The sequence below is a fragment of the Ammospiza caudacuta genome, chromosome 1 (genome assembly GCF_027887145.1).
Source record: "Ammospiza caudacuta isolate bAmmCau1 chromosome 1, bAmmCau1.pri, whole genome shotgun sequence".
Taxonomy (NCBI): Eukaryota; Metazoa; Chordata; class Aves; order Passeriformes; family Passerellidae; genus Ammospiza; species Ammospiza caudacuta.
In genome coordinates this window covers 28,206,715-28,232,878 of record NC_080593.1, presented here as the reverse complement: position 1 = coordinate 28,232,878, position 26,164 = coordinate 28,206,715, and the positions used below count along the sequence as shown (strand labels likewise).

The 26,164-nt window shown below is 39.1% G+C and overlaps 1 protein-coding gene across 2 annotated transcripts; it reads right to left on the bottom strand.

Annotated features, from left to right (window-relative positions):
* Positions 1–2,203: 2,203 nt before the first annotated feature.
* Positions 2,204–19,036, bottom strand: TMEM106B (transmembrane protein 106B). Of its 2 annotated transcripts, none has more exons than XM_058820803.1 (8): positions 18,944–19,036; positions 15,621–15,842; positions 12,842–12,905; positions 11,355–11,514; positions 10,421–10,561; positions 10,261–10,310; positions 8,678–8,731; positions 2,204–7,935 (listed from the first exon to the last, which is right to left on the bottom strand). In XM_058820803.1, exons 2-8 carry the CDS (start codon positions 15,838–15,840, stop codon positions 7,797–7,799), a joined length of 828 nt encoding a protein of 275 aa, XP_058676786.1. In that variant the 5' UTR covers positions 15,841–15,842; positions 18,944–19,036; the 3' UTR covers positions 2,204–7,796. The 2 variants fall into 2 exon arrangements, with proteins under 2 accessions (XP_058676786.1, XP_058676789.1); XM_058820806.1 differs by lacking the exon at positions 18,944–19,036 and adding an exon at positions 18,299–18,527.
* Positions 19,037–26,164: the final 7,128 nt, after the last annotated feature.

Genomic DNA, 26,164 nt, shown 5'->3' with positions numbered 1-26,164 from the left:
AAGACAGACTGAGGCAAATTATATTCATTTCTCAACATCAACTATAATGCTAGGACCACTAGAAGCATTACTTCCTAAAAACCTCTCAGGTATGACATACATCATTACCTTCCAGGTATCCATAACTGCAGTCAGTGGAATGTTACATTACAGTGATGCCAAAGCTCCTTAATCAAGTTCTACTTTTCCTGCATTAGGTGATTCACTGGTTCATGAAAAAGCAGCTCCATTATGGAGCAAGGTCAGCTCCACAGTGCCCATGACAGCTCATTAAACTGTGTGGCACCTGCTACCCATCCACAGGAAAAACACCTCAGCTCTGAGGCTTAAGAAGCAAAGATTCCTGAAGAAAAACAAAAAGAAAAAAAAAAAATCACAACAGAAATGTAGCAGGATTGTTACCTCATCTGACATCAAGAGACTTCTAGCAAAATTAAATGTGTGATTTGGTATTCCTTAAGTTGCCCAATAGACATCACCTATACACTGGAAGGCAATTAGTGTCATTCATAATCAGTGTACCCAGAGCACTCTCAGGTGGATATGTCCCAAAACCACATCCCAAGTATGCACTCAGTTACACAGTTATACTGAGATTTCCATGAAATCTTGAGAACTAAAAGTAAAGCAATGTACAGACAGCCAGGGAAACTTGAAAATCTTTCAGAAGTTTCTGTCAGTTAGGTCTTTGAAATAGGTCTATTTCAAGATGTCAGACCTTTCAGGAGTTAGATCTCAAAATACTCTATTTTGGGTGTTCCAGAATAAGAATTTCTAGGTCTTTCAATTTGTCCAAATTCATATTTGATTATATATTCTCATCTGTTAGTGCATTTATTCACTTTTAATGCTCTTTATACTCCCCAGACAGGCAAAGTGGCATTTGAAATTCACCTGGTAGAATTTCACCTTTGTAGTCCCCTCCATGCTTTGAATGGAAAAAAAAACAACACAGGAGAGGAATCCAAATAATGTAGTTTGATGTTTTTGGATCAAATAAAACTGTTCACCATTAAAGACACATTTCTGTCAATCCATCTCCAGATCAGTAGAACAAGACAGAACCTGATCTTTCCATCTCTTCAAGCTCTTATCTAAACAAAGGAAAGTAATGCTTAAAGGTTGTTCTCCTATTTACAGTGTTCCATACAGGGCTTGGACAATTGTAATAATGATTATGACAACTCTGGGATGGAAAATGACTCTATGAAAAAGAAAACAGAAAGAAAGAAAATGACTGCAGTTACTTTCCCACCTAAACTTAGTTTAAAAAAAGTCAGCCTTTCTAAAGAGATTCACAAGCTGTAACAAAAACCCTCTACCTAAAAAGATCCCCATTTGTTATCCAAACCAGAAAACTGGTGTAGCACTTGTGAATATACAAGTTTTCTCCAAGACAAACATTAAAAATATCCCACTAAGTTGTTCCAAAACATCTGTGTAAAGCTATTTGTAACATTTGAGTATTATGAATGTTCTGAATGTTCCAAAGTCATGTTCTTTGTTGTCCAGTTTTTAAAGATTCAGGTTTTTCAGCAACAATGGTTCCCTAAAGTAGCTTTGCAGATAGGTTTAACTGTGTCTGTCTGGGATGGAGTTAATTTTCCTTACAGCATCCCAGTCATACAGCTCTGTGCTTTGGGTTTGTGAATAAAACAGTGCTGATAACACAGCAATGTTTTGGCTAGAGCAAGTTCACACAGCACCAGAGGTTTCCTTTTTCATTGCATCTTCCCCCTTTGTGTCTGCCCAAACCTGCAGGGTTTGGCTGTGAGTAGTCAAGAAGCTGGAGGGGACACAGCAGGACAGATGCTCCCAGCTGACAAAGGGCTATTCCATATGGGATCATGCCCTGCAATAAAAGCTCAGGAAGAACAGAAAGGGAGGCTAACCAGGGTTATGGGGTTTATCTACATGTTGTAAACATCTGCCTGGTGCAAAGAAATAAATTGCTTGTTTTGCTTGTGAAGACAGCTTTGCTTCTTGTATTAAAATGTCTTCATCCTGAGCCAAGTTTTCTTGCTTTTCCCAGTTTTTCTTGCTTATCCCAGTTCTTTCTACCATTCTACTGAGAGGGAAGAGCATATGAGCAATGGCATGGGGCTCACCTGGTGGCAGGTGCCAAACCATCACAACAGCCCAAGTCTGGACTCAGTTACTTCAGTAGCTTAGTGAGACAACACTAATTCATTCACATATGGTGTTCAGCTTTCAGATACTCAAGTTTATTACAGACTTAACACAATAAAACATAGTATAAAAAAAGTAGATTGCAAAGTCTTTGCATCATGGAATGCCAAGTTACAAAAATTGAAGTCATATCCTTGAAAATACATAAAAGCTAGTGGAAAAAGATGGTGAGATAGAGAGAAAACCTGTGGGAGACAGGAAAGAAGGGGAGAAAAATACTAAGTCAGTTAAAAAAAATATACGTGATCCAAGCTTTTTAAATAGAAAATTTAATATCATTCTTTGAGTCAAACAATCCTGCCTAGAAACATATTCATAATGAAGTTAGGTCCACATTTTGAACCTCTGAATAACAAGATCCCTTGTGCCCCAGTTAGCTTACATTAACATAGCTTCTGTGTCCTACATGTCATTGCAAAATACTCTTTGACTTCTAGAGTTTTTATCATGCTTTACTGGATAGATTGTTTGCTACACACTTACAAGAACATCTTAAGTTACAAAAATAGTTATCACTCATTAGTATTTCTATACATATCTCAAGCTATTATATGCACACTCTGTACATTGGATGTTAACAGCAGTTAAATTTGCTTCCTTAAAACAAACAAAAGAACTAAATCACAGTCAGTCAGACCCAAAATATTCAGGCACCAGAATACACTTACATGTGTGGTACTAAACATCCCTGCCCATGCAAAGCAAAAGCAGTTCCAGTCCCCAGGAAACGCATCCAAGTTGTAGGACCCTTGTGATGGCTGGAGGAGAGTATGAGGATCAGGATGTTACTCCCACTAGACCGGAGGGCTCTCCACACCAAGTGTGCAGATCCCATGCCAGACTGGTTTTCCTGGCCTGCCTACCCATGGAAAAGCAGATTTACATGGCAAAAGCTGTAAGTAGTAGAACTACCCCAAAACACCCCTCTGGTAATGATCACAATTCCAGAGCTAAACAAAATACGAAGGTGACTTTTAAGTGGAACAAACCCTGGGTGTTTGCCACTGCCACATAATTGTTCTCACATCTTTTGGCTGAGATCTATTCCTCCTCCTTCCCTGGGCCAAAAGGAAAAAAATGAGACTTTTTGATGTGACCAGGGCCATCACTAACAAATATTTTGCTGGTTGCAAGTAGTCCATTGCTAAAGTATATTGGTTGCACTTGCTTTATTTATCCTTCCCTTTCAGTAGTGAAAAGCCTGGAAACATTACTAGGGTTGTGGCATTTTGTTAAACAGGCAAGTAAAAAATTTAGTTTTTAGAGGTGCCATTACTGGTCTTTCTCATCTCTTAACTCTACAAGCGCACTTCAGCTGACGTGAAGCTTCCTGCAGCTGCCCAACTCTGGAACAAGTTACCCATTTCAGAAGGGAACAGACAGATATCTTGCTACAGATTAGGGGGTTGGGAAGAAAAACAAAACCACAACTACCACCCCTCAAAAAAAAGGAGAAAAAAAAAGGGAAACCTTAAATGCTGAATAAGAAATAACACTATTTCTCTTTTGACACTCCCTGAATATAGAAATTTCTCTCATACCACTCCAAGCACTATCCTTTCCATCATGAGGGCACAGCTCTTCAGTCAGGTTAAAGACCCTCATGGTTCAATCCAAGCACTCAGAGGTTTGGTACTTAAATGGTTCCCTTTATAAACCACATGCTGAAAAGCCCAGGCATGTTTGCAATGCACTACTATGAAAAAATATATTCACTTGCAGAACTGCAAGGACAACTTGAAGCAAAGTCAACTAAAACATGTACTCAAATCTGCCAACACCAGGCCGCAAAATATAAACACTACAATGTTAATATCAAGGTCATGCACACATCAGAAGTGCATAAAGAACTTCAAAGTTACACCACAGAAGAAAAAGATACTTATGGTTTGTCTTCACAAAATATTAGGAATTAAGCAACCATCTCTATGACATTGAGATGAGTAAAGAAATTATGAATGAACTTCTACAGGCTTTTTCCCACACCAGGAATTCAGGAATGTCAGGTATTTCATCTTTCAATAAGAGTGCTTCCCTTTACAACTCTCCAAATAGATATTTGATGATTAGATCTTTGATGGTTTGGATCTTGGATGATTATTTATTAATTCTTATATTTTTAAAGCAGTATATTTGAAGTGTACAATAATTTTGTTCTCCAATGGTCAAATAGTCAACATTTTAATGCATTTAAGTGTTCCATACTTCAGTTATATTTTTGAAATTTTATAGTTATTTTAAACAGAATACATTAAGCTGATTTTCAATAGTGCCATTACAGTGCAACATCCGGACTATATTTCTTATTGTTTTAAGAAATAACTATCAGAGCTTCCATTTTAAAGTGCAACAGGAATTGGCACGGGAATTGCTACAAAGTATTCAAGTGAAAAGAATTCTACTAGAAATAAACACACTGCAATATCAGCATAAAGGTATTTGATAGTGTTTGAAGACCAGAGGAAGTTACAAGTGAAATATGAATCACTTCAGAAGACACACAAAAGAAAAAACAGGAAAAAGTTTTACTTTTTCAATTCGACTTTCTAGAGAGAATTGTATTTATTGATTTACAACTGAACTGAAAGATTTGCCTTTTTTATTTTAAGATCAAGATAAAATGAATGTGAAAAACAAAAGGTCTGGCACTTGGATCTATACTGATACCTTGTTTACAAAGTTATAAAAGTTAATAGTGAGTTCCCTTGCTCCCTTAGCATGTTTCCAAGCTTGGTCATATAAAGCAAGTACAAGTTAAATATTCACACAGATGTTTACCTGTTTATCTGATGAAATGCTATATTAAAATCAGTAGATAAATTGAAATACTTGCCTTATTTGGTTAGTAATATGCTGACATCTGTGCAAGGCAATTCTAGCACTTAGAACCTTCAGCCTTTTATTCTCCCATTACTGACTTAATTTGTGAATTCAGTGGGATTTTTAATCCACAGTTTGTTTCTTAAGATGAGAACTCTTCATCATTCAGTAAGTCTATCACAAATTGATGTTTAGATATTCTAGATGAAATAAACTGAGTTTTATCCTCTTCTGACACATACATGGAAAGAATAACTCCACTCAATTATTTAATTTAAATCAGAGAATTCCAAGCACTTCATGCAAGGTTAACAATCACAGATTTAAGTATTGATTTAGCTCAACATGTACACCAAAATTTCAAAAGCCAGTTTGAGTCTCAACACTGCATAAAGTGTAACTTCCCCCTGCCATGCTTGTGCAAAAGCAGCATTCACTATTGTCACCAAATAATTTGATCATTGTGCTATTCCAGTTATTTTAGATTACTTTTCATCCTTGGAAGAAAAATTTGTTTTAAATCAATATTACTATCTGCCTACAGCTGTTTTCTTCTTTTTCTATTTCAAAATCCACAAACAACCCCCAGACAAAAATAACACTCCAGTGTGTAGATATTTAAGCCTAGAGGAAAAGAGCCTGTATCACTGGCTGGCAGACTTCAGTTCTGATATATTTAAACCAGAATTCTCTCCCTACTTGCTCTTACAGCATATCTTTCTACACCAGCTATCATGAGTTCACCTCTCTGCTTCCAGCCAGCTCTCCACTCTCTTGGTCTTTAGTTATCACCTGTCTCTTTGCAGGCTATCAGACAAGCTTATAAATGCATTTTAGCAGCTACAGGACTGAACCTCACCTAAACTCTAGAAAGGTGAGTCAGTTGTGGACGAGTTTCCCTCATGACTGTGAGCTGTAATAATGTTTACTTTTAAGGGCCCAAAATCAAGAATAACCTTCAGAATCTAACTACAATAAGTCATCTCAACTGACTACTCCAGTTACAGAAGTTCTCTAAAGGCAAAAGATGAAGTCTTCATCTTATCAACAACTACACGAAACTGATATATGACAACAACTATATGACAGTTGAGGTTCCAAAGGTTTTCATAGACTCTAGAGTAAGGGCTCAGAGCAATTGACATAGAGGATGGGGGAGGGGTTTATTATGGTTACTTAATGTCTCTTAAATCAGTCTTATATCACCCACATTTTTTCCCCACCTACCCCCTTAGGTCCATCTAAGAGAGGCCAGCAAAGAAGAGAATAATGTAGACATGTATCTTCACTGAAGTACTGGAGCATCAGAGATTGTTAGTGGCAAGTTACTCAGAAGCCTTTTTCTATTGTGTTTATTGCCAATTCATTTTGTGTAGCTTATTTCCAGGAGACAGGCAGCACAAAATCAGTAATACCTATTTTAAAAAATACATTTTTCATTACAATGCAATAGTTTCAATAGTACCTTCTTACAGCTGCATCTCACCTAATTCAGAAATAAAACAATCCTGATTGAGGCTAATTAAAAAGTTAACCCTCAGAACAGTCAGCCTTTAGGAGTCAAACAACTTTGGACCCAAAGTTTATGATCATCATGATTGACAATTACCCCAGAAATTGGCATGTGCAAACTGTGCTACAGAAACTACTTTGTGCTGTCAGTCAGTCATCTCACAATTCCATCAGCCTGTACTCCTACAGAAAGAATTGCTTCATCTTCCCTTACAGAACTTGGATGTGACCGTTGAGTGCTCTGGAGGTACAGGTAACTACAGAATTTGCTTGCTGAGCCTGTGCCAGAAATGAACACAACCCAACGTAGTAACACTTAAAAGTTGCTTAGGTACAGAATATATTAAAACAGTAAAAATCACAAAAATTTACACCAAGCTCTCCAAACCCATGCTCAAAGTTTCCCACCTAGTTCCAGCTGCGCAATCTTGATTTTAATTCCTGTTCTAAAAAGCTTACTAAAAAACAGACTGGTAAAGTCTTGTTTGTTTTCTAGAGTCTTGTATTTTTCTTTTGTCAGTAATTGTTGTGGGGGTTGTTTCTTGTTTAGTTTTTAAACCCAGCTTTAAATCTAACAATATATATTCTCCTCATAACATCCCATTGGTACCAAGAGGGAATATGAATGAAAAGATGCCAGATTCTAGAAACTGGACATTCAACTATAGTGTCATCCAAGAGAGCTTTCCTGGCTTTCATAGACTGCATGTCACCTCTAATCATGGATAGCAAATAAAGTGTAGAATCCCAAAATAAAGAGCTACTACCACTGGGTCACTACTAGAAATTTCATACCCAGACACCTCAAAGTAATCTTGTTATTTAAGTAGTAACATTCTGTTTTCAATAGTCAAATATCAAGAACTGAAGCATAAACTGAAAATTTATGAGTATTACTTTTTAAAAATGCTCATTAGTGACACATTTCACCTAAACACAGACATACACACAATTACTCTAAGTTGATGTACCACACCGTAAGGAAAAGTCCCAGTTCTGTTCAAGAATCTGATATTCCCCCTCTCCCCCCCACCACACAACTTGACAGAAATGCTTACAGTAACAGAAAGCAAACAGAAGGGGAAAACACAACATTTAACAAGTGCACCTATTTACAATTTGCACCTTTCCCTCCTTGCATCTAAAGTGTACAGATCTCCACGTTTGCTATGCTGTACATCACATGTACTCTCTGCTCCATGGAACTCCAGTTCTGTCCAAAGGATCTCTGCAAGCACCAACTGCAGTCATTCCACACCAACCAACAGGTGCTTTTACTGTGGAGGCTGAAGGACATTTAAATATTCTGACTGGCCCAGCTGGTAGGTCGTGTTTCCTCCACAGTCCACATACTGGTATCTCTCCTGGGATATTTGCTCAGGGTGGCCTAAGTATGAGGTTGTCACTGTCACTCTTAAAAAGACAGAAGAGAAGAGATTTTGAGTTTCCTATTCTAAAAATCACTGTGTTTATATTACTAGGGTTATTAAGGAAAAGGTTTTGGAACAAAACATGTTTTAAATACATTTAAGAACATTACTGATTTACCACTATAGATTTTCTCCATGACAGACATCTGGTTCCTTTTCCTAAAGATGCTAAAGCTGAGGTTTACTTGTAAAATCTACCATTACAAATAATATTTCTTGTTTCTGATAAGAAAGCAAATGATTAAACAAACTACAAGCCATGCTACATCTACTGTAAAGACATGCCCCATTCCCTCACCAACAAAGGACCCCACCATTCTGAAATTTATGCTAAGTCACAAAAAAGCACTGTCACAAAGCAATCTCTGACAGAGTACTAAAACCATAAACTCCTTCAAGACTAAAGTTCTCAGCAAGTTTTGAACCATGGCTGATACACAAAGTAATTTTAAATTTTTTGAGACATGAGTAGCTCCATGGCTACAGCCCAGCTGCATAGCAGATACAGTAACAATGATTGTCAATCCAATCCTTACACCACCAGAACCTGTCAAAAGACACAGTTCACTTTTTGTAACTATAAAGCTACTACACTAAAAAAGCAAGTTGACTTCATTATTTTTATGATGCAAAACCTTTTGGATTAAATATGTGAGTATTATTTTAATGAGAATTACATGGCTTCTGAAGTTGTTTCTCACACATAAGAAGACTACCATACTTACTGCATCATCACTACTATGTTATGTACTTTGATAGATGGTAAAGTACAGAAGTCACTGCAAAAAAGAAGAACAATTGTTAGACTGATATCAAACTTTTCTAGGGTAATTATCTGAAAAGCAAGACTTCTGGCTTCAACTGGAAATTCTGCTGTCTATATATAGAGACTACAGAGTTGCTGGCAATGGCAACAGAATAATTTGCCAGTGACTGTATCACAGTGACTGTACCTGGACCACTGCTACATACACAGGTACTGTCTTCACAAGTGTTTGCTTACATGTAATGCTGAGGACACAACAGAAGCGTCCTCAGAAAGCGTTCATTCCATCTTCCAGAAGCTACCCAAGGTTAATCTGAGCCACCACATTTAAAGCCAGTCAGGATCACTTTGTCACCTATTTTTTGAACTCATCCACTTCTATATTACGCAAAATAACCTTTAAGCAACATACAGATATTCCAAAGTCAAGGTTATTGTTCTCTTGCAAGATACCCTTTTCAGACTTTCATTTTCTGACACATGCCTACATACCAGCCATAAAGAGCACCATGTAAGTGCATATTTTTAATCCCTGCTTCGTAAATCATTGCTCTTGGTCACAAATTTATCAGCTCTAGAATGAAAAGTACGTGATCACTGCAGCAAGACTGCTTCGCAGCCAGCCTACCAATATTTACATGCCTTAGTCATTCTTTCCTCCTGAACCAACAAAAATAAAATATAAAGAGTCAGTGAACTCAACTTATCCAAATTGTAAGAAAATACAGCATTATCATGAGCTCTATGAAGGCTATTTATGAAGTTTATTTATTCCTCATGCATCCAAAGTGTGAGCAGATTCATGATTCTTTGTTTACATAAAGCTAACTTACAGAATTTTAAAAGGTGACAGAGGTTCAATGTTTTCTGTTGAAGTCTGTGCCTTTCAGCATTTCACATCTATTTCACTTTATTTCAACAATTGAAAACAACAAGGTTTTCTCCCATCCCAAAGAGGCTGGCATCCACTAGAACTGCACACAGACCTCAAGCCTCAATAGTTAACTCTTTCTGTTCAGTCTGAATTTCAGTGCAAGAGAACTAAAACTGGGGTTTGTGACCAAGAGATAATTTGTCTGTTGGACAAATGAACTTTCAGAAGCTATGAATAAAGCCACTCAAAGGGCAGGCTGTAAACACTGCTTACTATATACACAACATGTGAAGAGAAGCCTCTAATTTGTATACCACTAAATACAAATTTCCTTCTACTGCAGAGAAAATTGTGGGAAAGTTACTAGAGAACTTGTTAGGGGAACACACCTGCACTTCCACCCCTAAAGCAGCAGTCCTAACTAGCGCCAATCCCTAAAATACCATAACAGAGATACCATTTAAAGGGTATATAGCCAGGTACAGCAAGCCACTATATGAAACTAATCAAGCAATTGTGGTTTGCCTATCTTTCAGTACTACTAAACTTAAAGAAAATGCCCCAGCATCTCTTCAAACAGATTCCTGCTAACTTTGGAAAAAGTTGTTTTTAACAGCACTGCAACTTTTAATAAGATCCATGTGATATTTAAAAGTGAGTACACTTACTACATGTAGCTCATTTCATCTTGTATGACTGTGGGCACCATATAATCAATCTAAAAAAAAAAAAACAACAACACAATAAAAAAATCAATGAAAACACCACTAAGTAGGTTTATATATGAAGATTAACACGTGTTTAACTGTGAAAGCCTAAGCTACTTACCTGTTTCATATCCAGTGGACCAATGTTGGTGATGTTGTTTAACCGTGCTTTGCCAATAACTGTTTTTGAAAACTGAACTTGGGCTGTGATATTTGCCACTTCAACAGAGTAGTAGTTGTTATTCGTTATATTAAGTGTGTTCTGAAAAAACAAACACAAAACAGTAACACTTATCCATTCTGTGTATCTCCAGGAGCAAGCATTTTGAATCTTGTGCATGGGACAGTAATATCAGACATTCTGCAAGCAGATTTTCCTGCCTGTGAGGACTGCAGACAGGAGCAGGGTCACCATCACTTCTGAGTTTGTTTAGTGAAAATATTGAATAACACAAAATTCTGCACAACTTTCATGGTAACAACCCTCCACTTAAGATACTGCATTTCTTCCTATCCTCAATTATTCCTTCCAGGAAATTTAGCTATCAAAGGACCTCTTTCTCCCATGGCAGCTTTGCTTTATTTAAAATTAAGAACTCCACCAAAAGTCTTTAGGCAAACCTGTATGAAGGTCATTACGAAGAAATCAAGAACTATGTGGGAAGAGCTCCTCTTAAGTTTTAAGGTGGATAAAAAAGTATTTTTCCTCGACACCAACTCTGAGAGAGGCAAAATACCAGGGCAGTAGCAAACAGCATTCCTACATACACACACTACAATTCAGACATATTCCAGAAGTAACACTGAGAACTCCAAAGTTACTGTTCCCTTGAAAACAAAATACCCAGTGTCAGCTTGCAACTACATCTCTATTAGTTACAGCTACAGGAACCAGCCCCAGCAGGCTCAGTTACATTTTTCAAACTGGTCACCGACTCCAGCTCTTAAGGCACCAACTAAGCTTTTCAGCCAGACCACAGTTTCCAAATTAAACTTTCAAAGCAGTATCTCCTGTTGCATTCATGCATTCCAAACACCCAAAAAGTCAGACTTACCGTAATATTGAGATAGATTATCCGCCTTTCCTGTTCGTAAGTGACATAAACTGACTTCACACCAATGTACTGAACATCAATCGAGCGAGGAAACAAGAAAAATACAGCCAGCCCAGAGAGCAGCAAACACACAGTTACAGAAGCAGTCACATAGAGTTTTCTGGAGGAGAAAAAAAGGACAATTCAGAGTCAAAAACACATTAAAAAACAATAACATGCTATTTTAAGTGATAAGGAGCAGGACTAGTGAATACAATTAATTCAGTCTACTTCTAGCTTCCATTAGCTTCAAAAAAGGAAAAAAAACCTATGTTGCACTTCACAGCTATGTTTTAAACAGTTGTTACTCTTGCATAAATATCAGAAACCACATTTCAAATCATGTGGTTACCCCAACAATTGTAACTTGCAAAGGAAAACGGAAGAAGTAAATATTTATGTGCTTTGAAACAAATTCACTTCCTCTTAACATTTATTTATAGCACAACTTCCATCATTTTGTGGAAGTCTCACAAAAACCACCCAGAACACAAAATAAAGCTCTTATGACAGAGAATCCTGACTTCCAGGGAAAGTGTCAGGACTGCAGCTAAGGAGCAGGAAATTCACAATTAAGCTAATAGAAAAGGGTGTGTTTGTGTGGGTGTGGCTGTGTGTGTGTGCATAGGAGGGTGGGGTGCTGGTAGTGGTGTGAGAGATAATAAAAAACCCTCCACAAATAAAAGGATCTACTTCAGCTCCAATTTTGTCAAGATTTGAACAGTAAAGTAATATGTCCCATATTTGTACTACCATTACATCAGATACATTATCCAGAATAGTATCACGTGAAGCTAATATATTTCTTTTACCTGGCACTCATTTCTGTTTACTACAAAAATATCAAAACATTAAAAAGAAAAAAAGAAGTAAAAACCAAAACATGTCAGAACAAGAAGCCCTGAGGATTGTAGTGAACCCCCCTAAGCAGATCCTAGAAAAAAAAAATTAAATAGGCTGTTATGCTATGGTAAAATTAAATATAATTATGTATCATAAATTGTTGATTGTTCTAGTGCAAAAACCAGAATGTTGCTTATTAATTGAAGGTGACCTATTTTGTAGTAGTGGCTCAAAGATGCTACTGATTAACTCAGACTCTAACAGTGAAGATCTGCTTAGATCAATTAGGATGTTACAGAGATTAAGAACTACTCACATCATTACTGTAAACATGGACAGGTCATACAGTACTCCTTAGCTTTGGACTTAGCCAAGATGTATTGTGATGGAAGTATGCACACCTGTTAATAAATAACTCACCAAGAGTTAGAGGTTAAGGCTGATATTACTCACAAGCCCTCTTCTTCCAATAATGAATGCAAGAAAGCATTCCAGTGATTTTTTGCTTGATTCTTCTTATTGCTATTCCCTTTGAATTGTTGAATTTTAACTAGAAGAGAATAATTAACTGTAGATTCAGGTATCACAAACAGCTATTGACTTACGTTCTTCTTGGCCTCAGTCTCTGATCACTGTATGGAATTAAGGCTACCAGCTGATTTTCCTGCCCTGGAAACAAAAACACCCTTTCAGAATTTAAACAAAGAATAAGTGTTGTTGAAGCTCTTTTAAACAAAGAATAACCGTTACAACTTAGTGGCACCAAAGAATAAACACTAAAGACAAACATTTAAATTCCAGATAAGGACCCAGGTCGAATGCTACTGTAGCTGATGTCACTTTCTGAAATAGAGCATGGCTTACACAACATCAAGATGAAAAAACACCAAGTCCACAAGGACCAAAACAGCAATAAATTCTGCCTCTGTGCTGCACACATGACCAGAGGCAGTATTTCCTCTGGCACCACTTCCTGGAGAAAAAGAGATGCAGAACAGCTCTGAGCTATTTATGCCAGACCATATGAACTCATGGGACAAAACGTTCAGAAGCTTGGGCAGTAAGAACTGATACAGAAGGCATTCTGCATGTACTCTTCTGAAAAAGCAGAAGTTAGTTTTGGTTAAAAAAGCCCAACAAACAACAAGCCCAAACTGAAACAATCAAAGCTAACAATACAGGTGATCTGGGCAACACAAGCTATGCACACACTGCATTCTGGAAATCAGAAGTATATAAAACCATACTTATCATGGTGCTGCTGAGCACCCTGGGAGTCAAAATAAATATCTACTGGAATTTCTCCATGAAACTTATGTCACTGGACAGCATTTTTATAGGGTTTATTTTTTAACAGCAGAAGTAAAGAGCACATGCACAGATGAGTAGTTAAAAATATGTGTACTACATCTGCCAGTAGAGCTTTTGCTGTTTGTTGTGGATCTGTATGAGAACAGAGGCCTCAAGGCCAAATTTGCAATTTTTAAGCCAAGTGCAGAATTTGATCAAATCATCACTTAGCTAACCAAGCACTTGGCAATGAGTCCATGCTGAATCACTAAGCTAAGCAAAACATGCTAATCAAGCATACAGTAGCACACAAAACATCAACATTCTAAACAGCCTCTACCGATTTAAAACACATTTTCATCTCTACTTCAGTGAAGCGTCTTCAACCTTTAAGAAAATATCACAGTAATCCTTTCATACATTATACTAAAAACTAAAGCTGTTCAAGTAACAAAATGTAATTTCATGGATTTATTATAGTATAGCCATCATATCACCTAATGATGTTAATTGTAGTCCTACTAGTCATGCTGTCATTCTTAATTTTTCCCCTCTCTCCTCAAATGAACCCAAAACATAACATTTTTTCTTCTCTAAAATACTAAGGAATGATTACAAACACAATCCTCTTAGCTCTAATAACTCATTTTAAGTTCAACCACATTATTTCATTAGAATGTATACACAACGTGCATGTTTTTATAGTTACTGCAAAATCTTTAATAAAATAATTAACTAACATTTATTTAAGTACTGCATCCAAGGATTCTACAGTGAAAATAAGAAGCTTTTGAACATGGAAATTTGGCTATTTCTGCACTTTGAGTAAAACGTGCTATTGATATTAACAAGTATTTCAAGTCAACGAGTTAACAGAACAAACTTTTTTACCCTTTCTGGCTAAGGCAATTTTTAATTTCATAGTTTTTCAAGGTGTGAAATTTGATTAATTCAGAGGTACTCCAAGAATACATTGTAGTAGAAAGTTTAACAGCTAAAACACAAATCTCCTGTGGTATTTGCAACCACTGAAATATTCTGTGCTCCCTGGTCCTTCTACAAAGGTGAGACACAAGTGTGTGTGAGCTGTGCCATAACCTAATCCCACTGAAGCACACGTAGAAGGACAACATGGCACAGACATCACTCAAGTTTCCTGAGCAGCTGCTCAAAATCAGTTCCAAGAGCTTTTACAGCCAATAATCTAGTTTGGATAAGAGGTCTGGCAAAGGAAACTCTAACATGAAAACATGTCATCAGCTCTTCCCCAGTCAAAAGGAAAATCTCACAGCTGAAGCAAAATGCTGTGCCTTGGCCCACTTGGCTCTCATTCTGCCAGGTTTCAGATATCCCATGTTCTCCTTCCACTAGTCTCGTCATAAATATTGAGGGAGCTTTTCATTTAGGACAGAAGCATAACAAAGCAACATGTTTTACCAAGAGGAAAAGTAAAGGATGAGGGCAAAGCAAACAAAACAGTTAGGTATGGAGACTAATGCTGTGTAGCCTACTCCTTTCCAAGGCAGCCAAAGAACCTATATATTTTCAACTCCAAGCTGGAATTATCCACCTAGCAAGCACCAGTGGGACAAAAGCAGGGTAAAGGAAAACAAGAGACACTGGCAGCAGTGAGGGCAAAAGAACTCACTATAAATCAGGAAGAGGTGCTGCAGCTCAGGTCTACTTTTCCATCTCTGAATTTGCAGCCATTTTTGCAGTTATATATTGATTCAAATAGTTTAGAATAGGTAGTCAAAAGCAAAAAATGCAATAAAATGTCATGAAACTAAAGGTTTGCTAATTTAACTTGCAAGACCTAGGGTTATGGGTGGATTCAAAGCTGAGGAGGAAGAAACAGTTGCATTGTGCAGACAATAGGAGATCCAAGTTGTAACAGCCAAGGTGTAACAGTTGACCCAATTTGTTACATTCATCTAGTGTAACAAAATGCTTAGTGCTGAAAAAAAGGTCAAAAAGACTACAAAACTTCATCTTGACTTGAAAAGCTATTTGTTATGCATTATTACAACTGCATATGGTTATGATGTAAATTTATAGGTTAAAAAAAATAAAATAATAAACAAAGAAACTTACCTCGTGGAATTCTCCCTGTTCCCTGGCAGGTTGGGCAGGTGACACTGTCCCTTCCTGTAAATTCCACATAGGGAAACTGCGACACATCTCCACATCTGCTGTCCTCATTGTGCACTTCCGAGTGAACTAAACCATTCCTCACGTTATCAGACACTGAGCTTCCATCATAGCCATCTTCCTTGCACGTATGCATAGGCAGGTGAGAAAGCGATTTTCCCATGTCTAAAACAGAGGCAGAAGGATGTTTTCAGGGACAATGATTCAAACATGGCTTGCATTTATTCCTCTGCACCAAGTAACTGTTAGTGTGTGGCCACAGTCTGACAAGGCTCAGTTCTCCTTTGTTCAGACTCTTTAGGATCCACAAAGCACTAAGGCCTGGTCAAGCTGGAGTCAATCCCAAACTGTAAAGAACCTGAATTAACTGGGAGCTTTGTTCAGATTCCCCAATATGCACAGGATGAAAGGGGGTCAGTGACAGGCTTTAAAGTTAGAACAGTACAACTGCAGGCAAAAGCTACAACAGCTTCTCAAAGGATTGTTACTGTACAGGCCTTAACACAACACACTAATCTTTGTATTAAAAAAAAAACCAAAATCAACGCTGGGCCATAGAAAGCAATTTTGAGTAAATTCTACACACGCCAGACCCAATTTTAGTAAATTTTTCAGCCTGGACTTGTTTTGAGAACATAGGATTGGCTGTTAGTTTCCAAGCTACAAATATAGATCACCTGGTATTTAAACTGATGCTTCCCTTTAATTCAAAAGAGGACTAGTTCCCAGGGAGGTCAAGCGAAAAATGGGAGTTACTTAAACATAGCAGCTGCCAATATACAGCATTTAAAAAGACCTGTTTAAAAAAGAGTATCACTCACAAAAACATTTTTGTTACCTGTGTGTATTTTAATTTTTCATTACTGTACCTTTTCAGCCATGACACTGAAAATATCTTGAAACACAGAACATTTGAAGCTAAAGTCTGTGAAAAAGTGCAGTAAGCAGAAACACTCCAGTTTGGAACATGTGGGAAAAAACCTCCGAGAAAATAAAAAATAAACCTCTACAGCAATGGCACTTAGTTGTTCAGCTTATCCACATAACCCATTTTGGTTACTTAACACACAGAGACAGCAATCACTCAATCAGTTTTTTGATCAAAACTGACTAACTAATCAATTGATCAATCAATTAATTAAAAAAGAATATGCAAAACTTCACTGTTTGGTTTTTTTTTTGTCCATTAAGAGGTATTTTTAGAGTGGCAGCTAGGAATTATCATGCTCATTCACTAAAAGGAAGGCCCTAGAAGGAAGATGAAAAGAGGAAGATAAGTCAGAAGATTTTAAACCAACTACTCAAGACAGAACAGAAATACCTCAATACTGATTGACAATGCAAACACAACATTAACTCATTACATTGCCACAAAGCCTAGGTGAATGTGGGAGAAGGAAAGTAAGTCAATAAATGCCAACCAGTCCCAGTTACTGCCCTAGCAAATATGCGGGATTATTTTTTCCACTTATGTCATTAAACTCTTACAAGCAGGAAAGCTATTTACCCTTCTGCTGCTACAGCACTTTTTAAATACTCCAAGTTTAGGAGCCATTCAATAATGGAAATTGTTGAACTGAAAATTAAAACTACTGAGCTATTGAAAAAAAAAATCCTGAAAAAGCTGTTGACACTGTTGACAATTATTTCACATGGGGTTTTTGTTTACTTTTCTCCTTGCAGCTGACCTACAGCCCTCAAGCTACGGAACCTGAGTCCTGAAGCTTAGGCAATAGTTGTCACAATTACAGATCTGGAAGCTCAGGGATCGTGCTGTTCTGCCACCACTTCATCCAACACCCACTGACAACTGAAATGCACCTTCTAGTTTTAGTTCCTTCCAGAAGGAAAAGTTCACACACTCCCTGATCACACTGTGACATGAACCAAAGTGAAGCAGGCAAGGCTGACTGGGATCTTTTTTCAAGAGCGCATCCTTTATTTGAATTAAAGTACTAAAGCAGGTGCATCCTTCAATGCCAACTGTACCTGCGCTTCAATAATTGAATTTAATGGCGCCAGAGATCAGGGAGAAACATCTCAGTTCACAAACAGGAAAACACAGAAGCATCTTCAAGCAAAATTAGATTCACCAACATGCTTTATCCCCTAGCCAAGCCTGAACCTTGTTACAGTTGACCACAAATCAAAAACACCTTGATCTTTTATCCAGCACTTAGAGGCTAAACAGTAGTAACTCCGACAATATAACATCTCCGTATGTCACAGCTTCCATGCTGTCAGCTCTGCTTTGGTACAGTCTCCCTTGCAACTGATGGTACAATCCCCTCGAACTTAGCCGGGATTTCCGTGAATTCACAGTTTGTTAAAACGGCTTCGGTAAATTAAAAATGTGACAAGTGGCTTTTGTTTACGACCGCACCCTTCAATTTGCCATGCACTGCAGCACAATAGTAGGTGGACAAAAAACCCAAACAGCGTCACAAGACAGACTGAACCGCCACATCCTGAGCTGCATGCAAGCGTACAGGAAACTACTTTGTTTATAAACTCAGTGGAACTTCACAGAGTCAAATTCAATTGTTATACTTCTCCAGCAAGTTAGGCTGATGTTCTTAACCTTTATATGCACACGTATAAACTTGAGATTACAAACCTACTTCTTTTTCAATACAGCGAAAGATTTCGAATCGCAACCACCGTCTGCCCCATCAGCTGCGCGTTAACCGCGAGCATCGGCAGCTCCTGCGAGGCAGAGGCCGCGGCAGGGCAAGGCAGTGACTGGGCAGCACAGGCTTGGCCAGCTCGGCTGGGCACGACCAGCGCTGCCTCCCCCGACCCCGCTACAGAGCCGCGCCTCGGACACCGCCTGAGCGGTAAGGCGGGCGCAGCCAAAATACAGGACTCAAAAATCCTGGGGTTTAGGGATTTTCTCGTCCGTCAGCGCCAGCTGCTCTCACAAACATGGCGAAGTTTACAGCCGGCAGGCTTGGACCAAGGCCCGGCGAGCTCGGCTGCTGCTGAGCTGTCCGGCCAGCCCCCGGTCCCCGCTCGGCCTGGGGTGGTCTTGGCGCAGGAGCCGTCCCGGGGCAGGGGCAGGGCAGGGCACGGCAGGGCAAGGGACAAGGCAAGGCAAGGCAAGGCAAGGCAAGGCAAGGCCGGCCCAGCTCAGGCCCCCGGCCCCTTCCCCCGCCCGCCGCGGGCCTGCCCAGGCCCCGCCGAGGCCCAGGGGCGGCCGCAGCGCCTCCCGCCCGGCGCACAGCCCCGCAGCCCCCGCCCGGCGCGGAGCGCGCTCCCGTCCCCACCTGCGGCGCGGCTCCGCGGGCCGGGCCGGGCACGGCACAGCGGCAGAACCGGAGGCTCCGGGAGCGACGCAGCTGCCGGCGCCGAGCCCCGGATCGGGCGTGTGCGCAGCCGCGGGGCGGAGCCGGGCCCGTCCCGTCCCGCCCGGCCGCGGGCGGAGCCGGCTGGGGCTGCGCTCCTGGCCGTGCCAAGGAACAGGTGGCCCAAGGCTCGGGAATGGCTCTTACACCGCCCTCCCGAGGGGTGCGGGGCGATCCCGTATCCGGGAGTGGTACCAAGGGTCGGGGAAATGGGAATAGGAACATCGCACATTCCCGCTTTGCCGCAGAGAGTCTAAAGGGGGCAGAGGGATCCCATCCGGAATTTCCTTGGTTCCCGGCGTTCAGAATCCTATAAATAGAATCATCTAGACTGGAAAAACCCTCTAAGGTTGTCAAGTCTAACCTACGACCGAACCACGGTGTGAATTAGACCACGGCCCCAAGGGTCATGTCCAGTCTTTCCCTAAACACCTCCAGAGACAGTAACTCCAGTGCCTTCCAGGACAGTCCATTCCAGTACCTAATCACCCGTTCTGTGAAGAAATTCTTCCTAATGTACAGCCTAACCCCCGGTCAGGTTAAACCCATGTTCTCTCGTCCTGTTACTAGTTTGCCGTGCTGCCCGCAGCTATGAGCGCCCCCTCCTTCTGTCCTCAGCTTCGTGGTGCCTTGTGAGGCACCATCGCCATTTTCTGTGTCCCCCTCGGTAGCTCTGGTGGAAGCTCCTCGCCCCCTTGTGCTCCGGGAGAAAGGAGATGCTCATGGGAGTAAAGCGGTGGCAAGACAGCACGAAGAGGTGCCCGAAGCAAGTGCAGTTTGTACATTATACAATGTTGTACATTATACAAAGTTGCTCGTACAGAGGATGTTTATCAGGGCATGGACATGACATCATGACATAGTCTCCCAAAGATTTGCCAGACCAAGATGAAGTGCGTTGGAAATAAGTTGTGATGGCTTCACTTCATGGGTCTGCCTCTTGTTCATGAAAACCATTACCTGCTGTCCTTGGAAATGCTCCAGACAACTTCGTGGGGATGTGTGAGCACCAAAGGGATGAGATCTGTGCACAGGGCACACAACTCAGAAGGAAAGCAGGCAGAAGCTCTGCCTGGTTTGGGAATCTTGACCCAGCCGCAGGAATGAATCAGGCTGGGGATAATTCTGTGATTCACACCATGTATTGCAGTGCAAGGACAAGCACAGGGTCAGGGTTCGAGGGAGAGAATGAGGAAGAGAGGTTCTTATGACTCTTGGGGTGATCATGAGGCTGGGGCAGGGTGCCAGGCTGCTCCAGAGGCTGGGAGGAGACAGGCTGCCTCCAGCAGCCACCCAGAGCAGGTGCAGCTCTGAGGCCATCTGCCTGTGGTGTGCACAGCATCTGGTAGTGGGACCAGCATATGATCAGCACAGAAAAGAACTTTTTCCCAGCCAAGCATGTGGTTAGAGAAAAAGAAAAATCTTCCTTTATTTTTAACCAGGCTAACGCCAGCCCATTTATTCTCATTATCCTTGGAACTTGTTGTTTTCTGGGAGTTTTAGAAGTCTTGGCTTGCAGCAGTCTCTAGCTTTCATTTATCCAGTTCAAGTAATGGTGAGTCCTGCATCACAGCTGGCTTGGCTCTACTTATCTAGCCAGGCATGGTCAAGCTCCTGGCAATATTGGCAAAAGCTGGCATGTTCCACGTCCTTCTGGTAGATCTCCACCTGAATCTTTGGCCCATCACTGTTCAAGGTTCCTGAGATACCCATTGTACAGCAATATTGACCATGGTATTTTGTGAGTTCTTAACTACAAAACAGTACATGTCAGATACCTTGAACAGGTGCCTGGCGTGCTCAGGATCAATATGGGGCTTGTATCTCACTTTAAAACATCAGCAAATCCCAAATTTGGAATGCTCAGGTCTAGCTAGTAATTTTGCTGGCTATTAGCTTTTGGATCTGCCTCAACTGTGCATTGATCCAGGGAGCACAAAATGCACTGTGAAAAATACTCATAGATTTCAACAGTACACACAGAAAGTAAGCACCAAATCTTTGCCTTTCACGTTGTTTTAAATAGTAGTGGCGGCCAATCACATTGACCTGAATCATCACACAACAGGGGATGTGCCAGAAAAGGTCGAGAAAAAAGGTTTTTGAGTAGCTTTGAGAGGTCCCACTGAGATCTGGCAACTAAATTTTCAAGTGAAATATTACTGGTAAATTTTTCAAGAGAAATATTACTGGTAAATTGTAATCAGCATGGAGATTCTTTATCAAATTTGAATTTTGCACATTAAACTGCAGTATTTTTTATCCAATGCTTCCAGCTCTCAAACTTACTTATAAGGTCCCATGCAGGCAAGAATATTATAAGACTGCTGGACAGAGTTTTTTCCCCTGCCACGATAGAAGCAATAGTTGAAATCAGTACGGGCTTTAGAGATAGTTCTCCATTCTGTAGGAAACAGACATGTTTCTGGTTAAACACTTACTACTTGGTAGAGCCCTTCCTCCATAGTTTTGACAAAAACAGAATGGTTTGGGGTTTTTGTCTCTTTACAGCTGTCATGATGAAAGGGAACGTATCTCTGACTATCTGTTTGCTTTGTGTTATTTTCACTTTGAAAGTACATGTTAAAGATAGCATTGTAGAAAGAGAAATGGAAACACTGTAAGGATCAAGCTCAGCCATAAATCCTCAAGGTCACCTTGAATATAATTTATTTGGTATAAGTTAAAATCATTAAAGGAAAACATAATAAACAATAATACAAAGTATCACACTGAATGAATAGTCTTGGGAAAAAAAAAGAAAAATATGTGGTAAGAAGATATAAAACTTAGAAGCAGGGCTTCAATATGCTATTTAAATGTCAATAACATATTTAAGCTTAAATATATTATTTAACTTAAAATGTTACTGAAATGAGACCGAGGTCGGGATAATCAAGCCAGGGTTCCTGTGATTATGAAAGAGTATTTTGCAGTAAAGAGATACAGAATATATAACATCCAATATTGCATGAACTGAATAAATTAAATCTAGATGAGGATTGCATACTTAAACAGAAACACAGCAATTAATCAGTTCAAAATACATAGTAGAGGGGTGGCATGCAGTACTGGTGCTAGTAGGAAGGGTATAAACAGAAATACCCAGATGGCAGAAGGAGAGAAGCTGGAATCATCACCTTTGGACTGAGTTATGGGACAGCTGCAAGTAATATGAGCTCTTAGCTCTCATACATCACAAAAGGAGTGCAATTTATACTTCTGATAGTACATCAGTAAAGAAATCCAAGCAATGAATCTGCTTTCAAGTTGAGTTTTGTGGCTGGGATATGATAAGTGAGTCAAGGCCTTGAAAGGTCTGGAGTTAGCAATCCATAAAGGAGCTGATTGCACCAGTGTGCAGCCTCCCAGGTCCTGTGAGCAAGAGACTTAGACCCTTGAAATACCAGTGAAGAATTATATTTACTTCTAATTTTCTCCTAAGATGAATAGCAATTGACTAACATTGGTTATCTGAAAAAACTTCAAGCTGTCCACATTTATTTCATCCTTTAGGAATATAAGCTACTAATTCTGTGAATATTGAAGGTGATTAAGCCTGTTTTTCTGCAGAGTTTCTTCCTGGTTGGCTATTATTTACCTACTAAATTATATTTTCTGTTATGGCTGCATATGCTTAACATCTTCTACTGCAGAACATTTTGACAGCAAAGAGCAGGTTGCCATGCTCAGAAGTGGAAATTTGTGGAAATTTGCTGGCTGGATAGGAAGTCATTTAATGTTGGGTCCTAAATGTTCTGTTCCTTGTTTCTCCTGTTTGGTTATCTATTTCTATGAAATTTCTGTGAACCATATTATCTCTCAAACTCCACTGAAGTTGGATGATGCTTTCAAGGTTATGATGCTTTCAAGGTTGGAACTTGGGACAGAGAGAGACAGAGATTGCATAAACCTTGTTTTCCTGTAGCCTAGCAGGCTAGAATTGGATGGCATCCTGTCTGAATGCTGAAGGGAACAGAACCCTTTTTTATCTGCAAGCAATTTCCAAGTCCAGAAATACAAACAAACAAACAACAAAACAAATAAAAGACTATGAAAACTGTAATCCTCATCTCATATAATGTATAAAGAATGGGGGATTGTGTCTGTTTGTCTGTTGATAGTGGTAGAGAAGATTCTTATGAGCTCCTGTAATTACTTTAGGTCCATTATTACTTCACTGGGAGTTTTGTACATAAGGAAAAGCAGGCTTTGCAGAACTGTTACAGTTGTTTGTGTGGATTGGGTTCCTCCTCCACCTTAAGTAATCCAGGGAATGCTTATCCTGCCATGTGGTAAAGATCATGTTTTTTCCTAAATTTCTCTCTAGTTAATGAGGACACCTGAAAGAAAATGTTCGTTCCCTATATTACAGTTTTCTTAGTAAAAAATTTTGGAAAAGAGATACAAGTTAACCAGACACAAATAAGAAACCTAATTTTTAGTGAATTTACCCTTTATTCCTGGTTGTTTTTTTTTTTTTTTTTTTTGCAAGTTACCCTAGTCCCAAGATGCACTGGACTGATTTATAAGGGTTTGCAACAGTGACTTAATTTCAGTTTTGCAAAATATGCTAAGTTCCGTCATTGAAAGGCAGATAAAGTCACAGGCAGGTCAAAACAAAAAAAACCTCTAATATTAATGTCTATTAAATCTTATACTAACTAAGATATCCTATCTTAAAAACATATTCCACTGTCTTATTTTAGACTTCTAAAAGTTCAGTTTTGAAACACCTTTTTTTCCCCTCCTAAAGTATAAGCTGTACTTGTGAATTGCTGTTTTTAATGGTATTCGATGGTAAATATTTTAGACACGATACTTTGGGTGCAATTTGTCACAGATACTTTCAATGCTCTGTAATTTCTGATGGTGGGGCCTGAGCACAGAGTTATTTTTCATGAATAAAACATAAGCAGTATTTCATAACCTATGTGTTTCTGATATATTTCACAGCTACAAGTAGCTTTCAGTGTTGCAACACTCCACAGTCTTCTGCTGTGTATACTTTACAGCTGCTCTTTGTTCATCACATGTGCACAAACCTTAAATTCTGCATTAGTTGGCAAATGAATAAGATGATTGCATTCGGTAAGAAGATGGGTTTTGCCCATTCCTCCACAACTCTGATGCTGTAAAGAGCTGTGTCACACTTGCTGCAATACATGCTTCCTACACCTTCTGGGGAAAATGACCCCTACTTCTCCTGTTTACATATTCTCACCTTTATTTTTGAAAAAACACTAGCTGAATATTGATGAGGAAAAACTAAAACTGACAACAGTCCAGAGATCTAGACAAAGAATAAATCTTTGGATTGACTGGGTGAATGTCCTTGTGATTATACTTTTAATGCTTTTGAATAGCTTCTTTCAGAACAAGATTTTTATAAATTACATGCAGAACCATTTTTCTTTACCTTAGAGGAGTGGCATTGGGCGGCAGATGTGGCCACCTTCAGCCATGCATAAGGGCATAGAGAAACACTATAGTGAGCACTCTCATAGATCTGAGGCTCATCTAATTTACATGTGATCTGTGCTGCAGTTTCTGATGGAGGAAAGTACAAACAAGGATATTCTATCTTTATTATTTCTAATGCAGGACTTGTCTAGCTTTATTCAAACTGGCTTTCTGCAGAGTTAAACCTATTACTGAGGGGCCTTTAAAATTGTGTAGCTCCTCAGGGGAAGACTTCAACCACCAATGGAATATTTGGCCTTTAAGCGTTCAAAGTTATTTAAGTTTTAGAATATGTTTTTAACACATATTTGCAAAAAGTAATGACGTACATATGAGTTACATAAACCTCTAAGATCTAGTTTCATGTGGTTGGAAACTTGTGTGAGTGATGATGACTCACTTCACTAACAACAAAATCAGTATGTCACAATGCAATAGAAATACATGAGTTCGCTATTTTTTTTTTTTAATTTAAGTTGATCAGAGCTAAGAAAATCCACTTTTACTTAAGAAGTTCCCATAGTGTTCTTCTGAAACACCTTTGGAGAAATCTGGTATTGAGTTCTCCATATTTCATTTAGGAATCTCCCACCTACTGTAAGACTCAAAAGTCAATGTGTGCAACCTTCTGCACAGTTTATTCTATTATTTATATAAAGATATTGATTATGGCATTGGTCTTACAGATACATGAAGTACTTTTCTGAGCCACAAAATATGAGAAATGGTACCTGTAACAGATAAGTAAGAGATAACAGAGGGTGCAGCATCAGGAGCAAAAATGGGAACAGATAACATTGAGGAAAATATTTCACATACAGCCTAAAGCCTGTTCCTGGCATTTTAGCTTAAGTGTTCTTTATTGTATGCATTGCAGCAGTAAATATCATGTTTATCAGTAGCATATGTCAAGACATCTTTGATAGCCTGCCTATTGTAGCAAAATGATAAGCTGCTTGGTCAACTGTTAAAATCACATTGTATTAGCCTGCCAGCTATGGAATTTTGGGAATGCTGTTCAAAACACTACCACTGTAATGGTTTTCTAATTGTGATCATGTCTAGCCCCACTCAGCCTCTTCTGCAAGTTTGCCAAGTGAAGGTGCCAGAAGATGTGAGTTTTTATTTCTTGGAAAATAGATAGAGGCAACCAGTTCACAGAGGTTACTTACATTTCTAGAGGTTTAGCTTTCTAGCAATTACAATTTTTGCTTATTACTGTCTGGAACAGAGTCAGAAGCTTTGTAAGGGATTTACAAATTTGTGCCTTAGAAATGGAACACCCTGAATTCCCTTGCTTCTTAACAGGGTCTTCCACATAATCGCAATGGTAATTTTTCATTCTTGTCCACTCAGGTAGTGTTTCATTTTAATACTTCATTTAATAAACAAAAGCGCTTTTTTTTCCCCATGCCCATCTCTTAAAGGTTTTATCTTAGAAAATATTTGTTTATTTTAAAAAACTGCGTACAGTTTGTGAAGGCAAATGAAAATAAATCTGTTTTAAGCAACTGTTCAGCTAAAGTTTATACTCTAAAGTTAATTTTATTTCTTTAGAAAAATACTTTGATAATAATTTGATATTTACTGTGCCAAAGTGCTATCAGAGACAGTGTTCATGTTTCTGTTGTAATATACTCTGCAGTATTTTAATGGAATACATATAGAAGAGATGGAACT

Excerpts from the sequence above, each read along its gene's own strand:
- TMEM106B (XM_058820803.1), bottom strand. The coding sequence starts at position 15,840 with ATGGGAAAATCGCTTTCTCACCTGCCTATGCATACGTGCAAGGAAGAT. Across the intron at positions 11,515-12,841 it reads AGACTGAGGCCAAGAAGAAC|AAAACTCTATGTGACTGCTT; the intron begins GTAAGTCAATAG and ends TTTCTCCTCCAG. Across the intron at positions 7,936-8,677 it reads AACATAGTAGTGATGATGCA|AGTGACAGTGACAACCTCAT; the intron begins GTAAGTATGGTA and ends TGTCTTTTTAAG.